This window comes from Heterodontus francisci, chromosome 2, assembly GCF_036365525.1.
Source record: "Heterodontus francisci isolate sHetFra1 chromosome 2, sHetFra1.hap1, whole genome shotgun sequence".
NCBI lineage: Eukaryota > Metazoa > Chordata > Chondrichthyes > Heterodontiformes > Heterodontidae > Heterodontus > Heterodontus francisci.
This window is the reverse complement of record NC_090372.1, coordinates 196,571,431-196,586,117: the sequence shown is the minus strand read 5'-3', so window position 1 is coordinate 196,586,117 and position 14,687 is coordinate 196,571,431. Positions and strand designations below refer to the sequence as shown.

At 39.6% G+C, this 14,687-nt stretch overlaps 1 protein-coding gene across 1 annotated transcript in view; it reads right to left on the bottom strand.

Moving 5' to 3' along the window:
* Positions 1–5,378: 5,378 nt before the first annotated feature.
* Positions 5,379–14,687, bottom strand: part of lmbr1 (limb development membrane protein 1) — a 283,776-nt gene continuing 274,467 nt past the window's right edge. The window contains exon 17 of the mRNA XM_068015009.1: positions 5,379–14,063. Within this exon, the coding sequence (XP_067871110.1) occupies positions 13,978–14,063 (86 nt within the window). The 3' untranslated portion in view covers positions 5,379–13,977. The remainder of the gene's footprint in view (positions 14,064–14,687) is intronic.

Genomic DNA, 14,687 nt, shown 5'->3' with positions numbered 1-14,687 from the left:
GTTTTAAAAGAAGTGGCTGCAGAGATAGTGGAGGCATTGGTCATAATATACCAAAACTCACTGGATTCAGGTAGGGTACCAGCGGATTGGAAAATCGTTAATGTGACACCCCTATTCAAGAAAGGAAGGAGGCAGAATGCAGGAAACTATAGACCAGTTAGTTTAACATCAGTCATTGGGAAAATGCTTGAGTCCATTATGAAGGAAGAAATAGCAGGACATTTAGAAAAACATAATGCAATCAAACAGAGTCAACATGGTTTTACGAAAGGGAAATCATGTTTGACAAATTTGTTAGAGTTCTTTGAGGATATAACAAGCAGTGTGGATAAAGGTGAACCAGTAGATGTAGTGTATTTGGATTTTCAGAAGGTGTCTGATAAGGTGCCACATAAAAGGTTATTGCACAAAATAGGAGCTCAGGGTATTGGGGGTAATGTGTTGGCATGGATTGAGGATTGGCTAACACACAGAAGGCAGAGAGTCGGGATCAATGGGTCTTTTTCAGGTTGGAAAGTTGTAACTAGTGGGGTACCACAAGGATTGGTCCTAGGGCCTCAGCTATTTACTATCTACATTAATGACTTAGAGGAAGGGATAGAGTGTAGTGCATCCAAATTTGCTGACGATACAAAAATAGGTGGGAAGGCATGTTATAGAGTCATAGAGAAATACAGCACCGAAACAGGCCCTTCGGCCCACCGGGTCCGCGCCGACCATCAACACCCATTTATACTAATCTTACATTAATCCCATTTTCCCTCACATCCCCACCTTCCCTCAATTCTCCTACCACCTACCTACACTAGGGGCAATCTTTTTTTTTTTTACAATGGCCAATTTACCCTATCAACCTGCAAGTCTTTGGCTGTGGGAGGAAACCGGAGCACCCGGAGGAAACCCACGCGGTCACAGGGAGAACTTGCAAACTCCGCACAGGCAGTACCCAGAACCGAACCCGGGTCGCTAGAGCTGTGAGGCTGCGGTGCTAACCACTGCACCGCTGTGCCCCCCATTGTTGTGATGAGGACACAACGAATCTGCAAAGGGATATAGATAGGTTAAGTGAGTGGGCAAAATTTGGCAGATGGTGTGCAATGTGGGAAAGTGTGAGGTAATCCACTTTGGTAGGAAGAATAAAAAGGCAGATTATTATTTAGATGGAGAAAGACTACAAAATACTGCAGTACAGAGGGATCTGGGTGTTCTTGTGCATGAAACACAAAAGGTTAGCATACAGGTGCAGCAAGTAATTAGGAAGGCGAATGGAATTTTGGCCTTTATTGCTAGGGGGTTAGAGTTTAAAAATAGGGAAGTTCTGTTACAACTGTACAGGGTATTGGTGAGGCCACACCTGGAGTAATGTGTACAGTTTTGGTCCCTGTATTTAAAAGTGGATATACTAACATTGGAGGCAGTTCAGAAAAGGTTCACTCGGCTGATTCCTGGGATGAAGGGGTTGTCTCATCAAGAGCGGCTAAACAGGTTAGGCCTTCATTCATTGGAGTTTAGAAGAATGAGAGGTGATCTTACAGAAACATATAAGATTCTAAGGGGGTTCGACAGGGTAGATGTTGAGAAGATGTTTCCACTAGTGGGGGAATCTCAAACTAGGGGACATATTTACAGAATAAGGGGGCACACATTTAAAACTGAGATGCAAAGGAATTTCTTCTCTCAGAGGGTGGCGAATCTCTGGAATTCTCTGCCTCAGAGAGTTGTGGAGGCTAGGTCACTAAATGTATTTAAAGAGGAGGTAGATAGATTTTTGAAATCTTGGGGAGTCGAGGGTTAGGCAGAGCAGCCCGAAAGAGAAGTTGAGGATTGGGACAGATCAGTCATGATCTTATTGAAGATAAGGCAGGCTTGAGGGGCTGAATGGCCTACTCCTGCTCCTATTTCTTACGTTCTTCAATGAGAGGTTATCCACTTTGGTGGCAAAAACAGAAAGGCAGATTATCTGAACGACGATAGATTGGAAAAAGGGGAGTTGCAGCAAGACCTGGGTGTCCTTGTGCACCAGTCGCTGAAAGTAAGCATGCAGGTGCAGCAGGCAGTTAAGAAGGCAAATGGCATGTTTGCCTTCATAGTGAGAGGATTCGAGTACAGGAGCAAGGATGACTTGTTGCAATTATACAAGGCCTTGGTGAGACAACATCTGGAGTATTGTGTGCCGTTTTGGTCTCCTTATCTGAGGAAGGATGTTGTTGCTATGGAGGGAGTGCAGCGAAGGTTCATCAGATTGATTCCTGGGATGGCAGGACTGACGTATGAAGAGAGATTGAGTTGATTAGGCTTGAATTTGCTAGAGTTTAGAAGAATGAGAGGGGATCTCATAGAAACCTACAAAATTCTAACAGGACTGGACAGACTAGATGCAGGAAGGATGTTCCTGATGGCGGGGGAGTCCGGGACCAGGGGTCACAGTCTAAGGATAAGGGGTAAGCCATTTAAGGACTGAGATGAGGAGGGATTTCTTCACCCAGAGAGTGGTGAACCTGTGGAATTCTCTACCACAGAAAGCAGTTGAGGCCAAATCATTAAATATATTCAAGAAAGAGTTAGATATAGTTCTTAGGGCTAAAGGGATCAAGGGATACGGGGAGAAAATGGGAACAGGGTACTGATTTTGGATGATCAGCCATGATCGTATTGAATGGCGGTGCAGGCTCAAAGGGCCAAATGGCCGACTCCTGCTCCCATTTTTCTATGTTTCAATCATATCAGCCCCAGGACATCACTGCAGGAGTTCCTCAGGTTCGTGTCCTAAGCCCAACCATCTTCAGCTGCATCATCAATGATCTTCCCTCCAACAGAAGGTCAGAAGTGGGAATGCTCGCTGATGATTGCATAATGTTCAGCACCATTTGCGACTCCTCAGATGCTGCAGCAGTCTGTGTAGAAATGCAGCAAGACCTGGACAATATTCAGGCTTGGGCTGATAAGTGGCAAATAACATACAAGCCACACAAGTGCCATGCTATGACCATCTCCAATAAGAATCTAATCATCTCCCTTGACCTTCAATGGCATTACCATCGCTGAATCTCTCACCATCAACAACTTGGGGGTTACCACTGACCAGAAGCTTAACTGGACCAGCCACATAAATGCTGTGACTGCAAGAGCAGGTCAAAGGCTGGGAATTCTGCAGCGAATAACTTACCTCCTGATTCCTCAAAGCCTGTCCATCACCTACAAGGCACAAGCCAGGAGTGTGATGGAATACTCTGCACTTGCCTGGATGAGTGCAGCTCCAACAACGCTCAAGAAGCTCTACACCATCCAGGACAAAGCCCACTTGATCGGCACCCCAACCACCACCTTAAACATTCACTTTCTTCACCACCAGCACACACAGTGGCAGCAATGCGTACCATCTACAAGATGCACAGCAGCAACTCGCCATGGCTCCTTCAACAGCACCTTCCAAACCCACAAATTTTACCACCTAGAAGGGCAAGGTCAACATGCACATGGGAACACCAACATCACCTTCAAGTCCTCCTCCAAGTCACACACCATCCTGATTTGGAACTTGATCGTCCCTTATTCACACTTGCTGGGTCAAAATCCTGGAACTCACTTCCTAACAGCACCGTGAGTGAACCTACACCACATGGACTGCAATGGTTCAAGACAGTGACTCATCATTTTCTCAAGGGGAATTAGGGATGAGCAATAAATGCTGACCTTGCCAGTGACTCTCACATCTCATGAACAAATCTAAAAACTGTAGACTTCATTCCACTACCCCAGAAATGTGTACCCTACCTGCTGCATCAGCACATTAGCCTGTCTACAGTTCCACTCCTTAGTCTATCCAGCACAGGAATCAATCAATCTGGAGATTACCGTCCTTCAGTTCTTGTTTTTAAACTTTGTCCCCAACTCCTTAAATTCCCTCTCCAAGACTGTAAATGTAATTTTTTTTTATATAGATCACTGGTTCAAACATGACGACGACTTTTGGCTGTCAACCCTCTCGTTCCCGTCATTTTCCCATCTGTTCCATGATGTTTTTCGCTCCAGCACCAAATAACTATTTGGGGCTCTTGGTCACAACTCCAAATAAAAAAGTCCAGCTCCCCATGACTGTAGAATCCTCCACCATTACTAATTTCCTATCGTTGTAGTCTACCTCTCACCATTAATCACCCCCAGCTACAGTAACCATTAGTTTTTGTTCTCATATTGCTCAGGACCAACCTCCTGAGTCACTGTTGCTGCCCACCTCCTACTTGTCCAAAACAATGTACCTACTGGCCAGTTCTAATAACCTAGGATCCCTGTAGACCCTATCTCCCTCTGCTGCCTGTGAAGATAGTCACCCACTTCTCTCTTTCCACTCTATCCATGTGTTTGTAACTGTCTTGCACTGCTTCTCAAATTATTATATTCTGGAGAATACAATACAAAAAAACCCGCATCCTCTCTGATGGTGGTGAATGGACAACTGATTGAATGTGGAGCTCCTCTCTTCCAGACTCCATTTTCCAATATTTGCTGCCCTTGGATACACTGAGGATTCATGATGGCCCACAAATCACATTCCACATTCTATTGGGGAAGAGCTCCCTGCACTGCCATCCCACAGTCAATCTTTTAGAAGTTTTTTTTTCAAAAAGCATTAGCCTGAACTCCATGTAATTCCAAACTCTTGCAAGCAGTAAACTCATCTCATTCACCAATTATTATAGAAAAAAAACTGCACCTTGATACTTAATTCTCACCATGACTAAACTCTACCTATCCTGGCATTTTGCACTCTACCAGCCTCTCAAAGCAGTTGAATAATCACCAATCATTTACTGAGAACTTGAATAGTATCTGAGGGTCTTATCCTGACTGTCTTACTTAACTAACGGTCAGGATACAGCATTTCACCTCCGACAGGTAGAAGTTACACAGTATTTGCACTTGGTCATTGTTCAGTCTAGGGTAAGCATCAATTCCAAAACTGCTCAGTCCAGTCCCTCAACTAGATATTTCATTCAACCATAAAGTTGTCATTTTTTTTAAATTCTTGCAAATGCCCAAGTGTTATCTTGGTAATGTTGCTGACTGCAGCACTGAAACAGCTAGGATAATTTGAAGCCAGTACCATTTTTCTGATGTTCCTCAGGGATTTCCACTCGCATGGTAATGGGTTGTGGGTGGGGGTGGGAGATTGAAAAAAAAAAAATTCAACCATGAAGTGAAAAAGTGTTTCAACCACTACATTTTGGAGCCATTCCTCCAAATGCTAAAGCCTTTCTTCAACCTTGGAAAGAAATCTTGGTCTGGCACAAGGTACTAATTGTGATGAGTTCAAGCAATCAATGCCTATTTTGAAGATGGAACTTGGTATCACTGAAAAATGTGTCAATAACTTTGAATCGTAATCCAAACCATCTTTATTAAAAAGCAATTCATGCCCACAGGATGAAATACAGATACAGAATGGTCTGGACTTTTTCCACTCATGAAAACAAGCATAAATGTGACTAATGTCAATATCAGGGGTACAATACCTGGACATAATCACCATAGAGGTGTGGTAGATTGGAAGAAGAGGCATACAGCTCCAAGTAAAATGGTCTCAAAGATTTCAGAGTCTCCAGCAGTTTTTCCAACCATCACACAGGCACAGCATATCAAGGACAATGAATGAAGAAAACATGTTTAACACAAGAAATAGGAGCAGAAGTAGACAATATGGCCCATCGAGCCTGCTCTGCCATTCAATAGGATCATGCCTGATCTTGGGCTTCAATTCCACTTTCCTGCCCGTTCCCCATATCCCTTGATTCCCTGTGAAACCAAAACTCTATCTATCCCAGCCTTAAATGTATTCAGTGATGGAGCATCCACAACCCTCTGGGGTAGAGAATGCCAAAGATTCATAACCCTTTGAGTGTAGTAATTTCTCTTCATCTCAGTCCTGAACAATTGACCCCTTATCCTGAGACTGTGTCCCTGTGTTCTAGATCCCTTAAGATGCAGCCGACCGAACATAGGTGCAATTTACCCAAGTCCTAAAATCATAATTAAAAGGTTATGATGCAACAGAACTATCATACCTTTATACCTTTTCCACATTGCTGTTACTTTCAAACAAAAGATTGTCACACTGGGTCCCCATAGTGAAATTAAATAACAAATGTGAATGCACTCTCTTCCCAAAAATGTATTGGGAGTAGAAATGGAACTGGAATACAAATATTCACGGATCAGAAATGCAGACAGTGGTGTACTTATATAGCACTTTTAATGCTGTAAAATTTCCCAAGGCACTTCATAGAAGTGTAAGAAAAAAATGGATTCCTAGCCAAAGGAGGAGCTCTTAAGAGGTAGGCTTTACAGAGATTTTTGGAAATTGTAACTTTGAGGCATTGGGGTACTTACTGGAAGTCAATGTAGGTCAGCAAGGACAGTGGTGATGGGTGAACAGAACTTAGCGTGACAAAGGACACAGGCAGCAGAGTTTTGGATTAGCTGAAGATTACAGACAGTGGAAAATGAAAAGCTAGCCAGGAAAGCACTGCAATAGCTGAGTCTGAAAGTGGCAAAGGCATGGTTGAAGATTTCAGCAGATGGCCTGAGCTAAGGACAGAGGCTATGAAGAACAGAAGAAATAGGAACAGGGGTAGGCCATTTCATCCTTATAGAGTCTGCTCCGCCATTCAATAAGATCAAGGCTGATCTGATTGTGGCCTTAATTTCACTTTCCTGCTGCCCTCCATCCTTGAATTATTTGCTCGACTACCTTTAGAGTTAGCAAGATATTTAAGAGTATTCTCCTCTCGATAGCTTTACCTATGCTCAGTTTTTGAAGGAGCTGAAAAGCAAGATACATTGTGAGAAGCAGGTTTTTTAAAAATTCATTCTTGGGATGTGGGTTTGAGATGATTAATAAAAGTATGTTTTACATACTTTGGGAAGAATCCATAATTGTGCATTGATTGAAAAGGCAGACTTGGACTGAATGGCCTTTTGTCAGTCAGTATTTCTTAAAGTTGTCTATCAAACAGAGAGTTCACACTAACATTACCCCCTGAAGGTCTTCAAAGGCACAGAAGTGAGCAGTTCTGGGAAGCCATAGGTTAGATTGTCTTTGTTTCCTGCCAATTAGAACTTCCTAATTGAAATATTGGAGGTGGAAGGGAGAAAATATTAGTAATTTTCAGGTACTTATATCATCATATTGCTTGTTTCTGCTTTGAACTGCTCGAAAGACATAAGCCACCTACATTCCAAGTACTGTATTTTTCTATGGCCTTTGTCAGCAAATGAAAAGTATATGGAAAAGGTCATTATACACAGTTCATTGAAATTTATTGTAAACACAAGAGAAGCTACAATGTAAACTTTGATTACTAACTATTTTACAAAAGAATTAAACATAATATAGGTACAATGTTGATGATACATTCTCTTAATGCCAACAATGAAACAGTACTAACATGCAATATATCAACAGCTGCAACACCTAGGATATACATCCTAGCTATCAAAATCAACAGCCTAACTAATGAACTGGCAGCTGCTTGCTTGTTGTGTTTCTATTAGTTATGTCTAAATAAAGTTTGCATGAGAACAAAATGCTGTTTGCTTTAGAACAACATGTAATAAATCCATTTATGCAATAATTCTGTTGATATAGGAACTGCTGGACATCAAATGATCTTTGTGGGTTTTAGTAAATGACTACTTTTAGATTATGAAAACTGAAAACTTTAAAAAAATAATTGACAGCGGCTGAAGAATAAGTAAACGAACATGATAAAAAGAGCATTTTTGTTAACTATAATTTTAAAAGGGTAACACTACTGCAGTTCTTTAGGCTTTTCTTACAGGACATGGTTATTATAAAGACTTAGTTTTTGGGCATCTCCATTTGTAGGAGTCATCATTTTCCTTCGACTTTAACATAGACATTAATTTTAGAATAAGTAAGCACTAATCCATGCCAATAATAACTATTTCACCTTCAATTTGAAAGCATTTACAGCATCATTCAGGGAGCTACCAAAATAAAATATGCAACACCCATGGAAAAGGCAGCAAAGTACTTATACCACATCAAGGTCAGCTATGGCACTTCACAGCATAGAGCTCCCTTCACTCTGCACCTAGCCATCAATTTCAGAGCTGTACACAAAACTGCACAGTCTGACATTTCCATTTCCTAAACTAGCTATCCGTTGTTCCCTGAATGAAGTTGCAACTTCTAACCAAATTAAGGGCAGTTCTGTACTACTACCGCATGCCCACGAAGCACTGCGTTCAGACTATGCAAACTCCCAACAGCTGACAAAGGCTTTCATCCACCAGTTGTGACTGGATTCATATCTGGTGTGTTCAATATGCATCCTCCATTCTTCCTCAACCATTTCTAATGAACCTATTCAAGCTTTCATTTTAAAAATTATAAAAGTCTTTGCAGTGAAGAGCAAAATAACCACTGGAGGATATGAGTATCTCTGCAAACTGTTAAATGTTTCTGTATCTGTTATGCAATACTCTAATTTGTTCCAGTTGCAAAATTACCTATGTCTATCTCTGATGCAAATTAAAGCGGCGTAGTCTTTAGGAAAAAGTAGTAAATCTTTTTTCCTTTGTTTACAAACACATGGCCCAGTGATGTAACTAGCATCAAACTGCAGTCAATCGAGCATGAAGCCATCCAAACATAAATACACACAGCTCAATGCATTAAGAGTTAAAACAAGTTCCTTCTAGTAGCCATCCAATATGTAAGAAAACAACTGCTTTTGTTTCACTTGCAGTCTTAACCAGTATAGTGACCTACAGAAGTGACCTGTTTTATAGGCCCCATGCAACATATCAGTGCCCAATGATAAAATAAAATATAAAACTGAATGCCGCTCAGTTCAGCTGTGACTGCCTGGAAATCATGCAACATCTCAACGTTTATGTATTTAGTTTTGTTGTGCTATTAGACCCTTATCTAAGCTGCTTGATCTTCAATCAAATTTAGTTTCAATATTTGTTTAATTTTAACTTATAAAAAGGTATTCAGAAAAAAAAAATCAATATTGTTTTAAGTAACACTGCAGAATGCCTATTTAAAAAAACAGAAGAGGTTCTTCTGAAAGTAATGGAGTGCACATCTTGAACTTAAGCAAACAGAACCTTCTGCAAGGATGTAATTACAACTTCATAGTTTGTAACAAAAAAGCATAACTGCCAATTCACCAAACTACACCCATTCTCGACCAGTCAGAATAATGCTCACGAAAAAAAAATCTAAAGTGTTGCTTCACAGTCTAGCCATCAGAAAATATTTCACATTTGGACCGATTGGATTTGTATACACACATTAAATGAGCTTATTATAGTGCTTATTTTATGCCAGTAATCCCACAATAGATTGAAGTATGGACATGTGTGCCAGGTAAACTAAATGCTTGCACTCACAGTTACAAATATGGCCTTTACCCAACAGCAATATTACTGGCAGCACAAAATGGGTTATTCTAACAAGGTTTACTCAAACATACCAAAATAATCTGTGTTTTGCACTTCCTTTTAATTACAATGTGACAAGTACATATTTCTATAAAAGACAAGTCAGATCACAGTGCACAAAACAATAAAGATGCTATTTATTGTGATGAAGACTACTATAATGTACGTGAATGTTGCTACAAAAATGTGATCAGATAAAACAAACTCACAAAATTGATATTGAGCAGGGAGGCAAGAAGGAAATCACAGTGAATTTGTCATTAACAAAGAAAATCTTTGTAGGTAAGAAACTGTAAAGTTTGTAAATGTCTGGTTCACATGACACCATATGTGTAGGCCTTTTTGGTCATTGTGCAAATGATTGCATATATATAGAATACAAAATAAAACGGCAGAATTCACCAGATCTAGGAGGTTTAAGTAAACAAAGCTGCTTTTATTCTCGCACCAGGGCCAATACCTTCTGTTAAATGGGTCTCTTGCATTCGGTAGCAACACCAAAGTAAACTTGCCAGACTTGTGCAGGTCAAAGGCTGGGAAGACTTGGGCGACAAAAAAAAAGACTTCATGATGCCATTCCTGCCAAATCTGGTACTTTTATTTTGATGATGCTATTATTGCACAAGTTCCAAGGGTTAATGTTATTAACAAAATATCAAATTACCTTACTTTTTATTTAGCATTCAGAAGTTAGTTTTAAAGGCAGAGCAGTTGTGGGTTGGTAACTAGTCCATATTCTGTTCACTATGCACTTACACACTACTGCCTTTTTGGAGATAGTGACCTCTGCGCATATCCTCTTAAATGCATTGGGTGTCAGCCTCCGTAACCAAGTTGATGCTGAGTGCAAACACATGGACTAGCTATTTGCATTTAAATTTTCTTGAAATGACGACTTCAGATGCCCACATTTGCCTCTGTCTATGACACTTAAAGAAAATAACTTTCAGGAAAACAGTAAAGAGTGAAGCTGGCAAAGGGACCACCACGTGCCTGTCAATATGCTGCATTCCACTAGCGTAAAAGTGCCTTAAAACTCAATAGATTGAATAATCCTTCTTACTCTTCCCTCTCAGGAAAATAAAAATATTGAATGCAAATGAAACCTCTATAAAATATGAGAAGGAACAGTTTATTTTTAAAGGGTAGAAAAAAACAGCATTCTTAGATCCTACAAACATTTCAAGAGATAATGTCATATGACTGCAACAAATCAAAGCCTCTTAATGCATCTTCAGTTGCATCTTTGCTAAAAAGAAAAGCTCAGAATAGCAGTCTGGATCTAGATTAGTTCACACAAAAATTAACTATACCTTGAACAAAAATAAATGGAATGGGCTCGATGCGGGGAATGGCTTTTCCCCCATTCACACTATGTCCTTAAAACTGTTTCAATAAGTAGGATGGATACAAGCCAGTGTTTGCTGATGGTCCTGAAAATTCTCCATGAACTCAGTGGTTTCATTATAGCAATAATGCTCATGCTATTTTAGAAAAATAAAGCAACCTACCTGTGTACATGTCTGTACCCAATTAACATAACTAATATCAAAAAGGACTGGAAACATGGCCTCAGGGGCTTCATCTACAATGAACTATCATACCACGCTGACCGGACACGATCAACATTACAGTTAAGGAACAGTGAATGGCAATGAAGTGAAATCAAGTTCAAAATATGCAATGCATTATGCTATTAATATTAAGGAAAGTTTAGACCAAAGAGAATGTAAATGACAAAGTGCGCATCAGCATGTTGAAGTGGTAGTTATTCACCAACATGTTGAGGTGATTCAAAGATTTCAAATTTTTCAAACCAGTCAGAGCAGCACACATGTGCTTTATATTTCCTGTTCAACAAGACTCAAGTTAAAAATATTTTTAAGTTCCCCAATTCATTCAAAAGGCCAGGCTCAGCTTACTGCAGAATTATGAGCATTAAACACATTTTGAAGTTTATTCTTCCCATTCTTTCCCTAAAAACAATGTTCACGTGCAACGGATTGTCAGATACTGGTGAATAGAGCCTTCATTCAGCTACTGTTTCAGTCTAATTATTTCCTAACTACATACCTTTTTTTTGTTCAGCCTAGAGACTATATGTTTATCAAAACAGATCACAACTAATGTAAACAGAACCAGTATTTAACCTTGATGCAAGTTAACCAAGGTCTGCACAACTCAGAAGAATGAGAGCATAGTCTTCGAATAAATTTGAAGAGCACACCACATCTCCCTGGAATGATACAGGCTACAGTTGTATAATGCTATAGTCAATATCCTTGCACCCAGTTTTCTGATAGCAGACTGGTATTGTTTCAGTGTTCAAGGTAATGATATTAGAAAATGGAATATTGTTCATTTTCCACTAATAATTGAACAGAATTTTCTTCTCCTTCCTCCCAATCAAGCTAATCTGCTCAGATAAAAGTATTGCAGCATAAATTGATTAGTGTTCAGTTCTTTTAATAAACACAAAAAAACTGAAACACTTTCTTTTTCCTGGATCCTAAAGAATACTCCCAACATAATTAAAGGGAGCTTCAAATATATCAAAATAGGATATTGGACATTAATTTTAAAAAGTCATATTTGTTATTAATCAGTATGCCTGAAGTGAGTATATTGGGGAATTAAGAACAAATAAACTTGTGCATAAACCTGCACACCTTCAGGACATCATAACCGCTTTACAAATCAACGGATTACTTTTAAGTACAGTTACTGTTATGTGGGCAATGTGGCATCACAAGTTTTGGGGGTGTGGGGGGAGGGGAGAAAGTATATAGGGGAAAGAGAGGAAAACTGATTCTGTTTTAGCTTGACTCTTGACATCACCACAAATTAAATCCCCAGTATGGAGGATATTTTGTGAAGACAAAATGGGTACGTCATGTTTGCAAAAGGTTGATGGATTTTTATTTTTGCCCATTGCAAGGATTTATTTGCAAGTTTTAGTAACATGCCTCCTTTCTGGGGTTTCCTTTCAGGTGCTGCACACAGCCATTTCATAATGGGAATGAACTAGCATAAAACATCACACCTTGTTTATAGATTTAATCCTTTAACAGGGACTTTTTTGAAATCCCCTTGCACATTAACCTAGGCTTCAAAAAAGTTAAACGATAAATGGTTTAGAAAAACATTATTCCGCTGCTTGGACTTTTTCACCGAGTTCGACAGCATCACACAACAATAGCAGTGAACCAAGAATGTAACCGTGGCAGGAAAGACTTTAGGAAAGGATTTTGGCAAACAGGAAAAGATTTTGGCAAACAATTAGTAGCCCGTTGATCCAGGATCATTCTGCTCCTAATCCCCAGTCTGCATAAGTTGTGGTCATTTATCTGGGTTCAAATAGCAAACGCTCAACATTGACCTTGTCTCCTCCATAAGTAACCTCTGCCACAACCATTTAATGTCATTCATAATATCAAAACCTACTGCAATTGCAGGTGGGACATTTTAAGATTCAAGACACCAATGTGATTTATTACTCGAGAACAGTGACAATGGAATTATAAACACAAGATTGATACCTATAACGGTTGGATATAAATCCCAGCTTCTGCAATCTGTAAACCAGAATGGGGAAAAAAAAGGTAGCGGTTTCACTGCAATGTGGTTCTCCAAACATCATGAGGAGGCCATCTGCCAGGATAGGTCTGCCAGCGTCCAGATCAGTTCACTACTGGCAATTGGACTGTGTGGGAAAATGCAAGCACAATGGCTTCCAATTGGTGGTACAAAAGGGGCATTCGCCTTATAACTACACTTATCCTATTTGGGTTTATTCACCAATAAAGCACACCAATTTAATTTTTGTTTTACAACAGATGATTGAAAACAGATGTCATAATGCCATGGCAGAGTTTAGCCAACAAACATTTCCTTTCCACTAAAGCTAACTTTTGCTGCATTGAGACAGCAACTTGAATGTGATCTGCACGAGGCTGGAATCCAGGTTGGCTCAATTGAAAATTTGGGATTCTGTTCAAAAGCAGTGAATGGCAACAGCTCCACAATGTCAATATAAGCAACAGCCATAATTCAAGAGCTCTCTGGAAGAGCATGTGTACATGACATGACATCACAATCTAATTTCTCTTGGTGGTACATTTTTCAGATGTGGTACTAGGCCTGGACATACCAGTGTTTCAGTGACAGACAAAGCAATTGCCACCTGAAACTTAAATCACTCCCAAAGGGATCCCAAATCATCATCAGGTGATTTGTAGTCATCTAAATGCGGCATGATAGTCCAAGTTAAGCACATTCAGTAGTAGCTCAGACTCTTGTTGAAATGGAGTAAGCCCCAGATATATACCCCCTGTGCATTTCTCAGACAGCATTTTCCCACAACTGAACCCTTCTCTGACTCTTAGCAGCAGCTGAAAATAAACGACTGTTAAGACTCCTGGCGGAACAGGGTGGAGTGGAATGTTGTGTGACTGAATTGTTTGCATCCCGAAAGTTGCCTGTAATATTGCCAGATTTCTAATCTCAGAATGATTTCTGATGCCCATTTGCAGAATGCAGGACCTTCTCTGTCTCTTGTGTTCTATTTGAAAGGTGTAGACTATTGAGACCTGTAGAGAAGGAAACAAAATATTTACATCTGTATAAAGCAATTAATTTAATCAATGATTTTCAAGTATTAACTCTACACTTCAATCAGTTTGTTATTAAAACTATTTACATCTAGTCATGTCCATTATTTTAGCAATAGGATTAAAAAGGGAGTTTTGCAAAAGTTCACACCATAGTATCATAATTAAGCAGTTCCAGCCTGTTTAGCTACATACTAAAGAAAGAGAAATGTTTCAGTAACTAATTTTTATTTCTCTTTTGATACACAAGACTAAAACGGAGAAGTAGCAATTTACAGGAAGTTAATAGAAAATGCGTGTTCAGCTACAATTACCAAAACTTTGAAAGTTGTAAAGCGAGAAGTTCTGATAATGGAACACAATGATTAGTTTGGAGACAGTAGAGGTGGCACTGGTTAGGCAATTCATATGTGTATTGTGCAGAAAGTGTCACTGGAATGCATTCAAGCTTAATAAAAGAAATGTTACTTCAAGTAAACAAACTCTTTAGAACCATAGCAGCATTTCATTACTGGAATAAAATAAAGTAGCAATTTGTCTTAAATCCAAAAGTTGTGGGATTAAGAATGCTCTCTGTGTCCAGGAGGAATATAGGAAATGAAA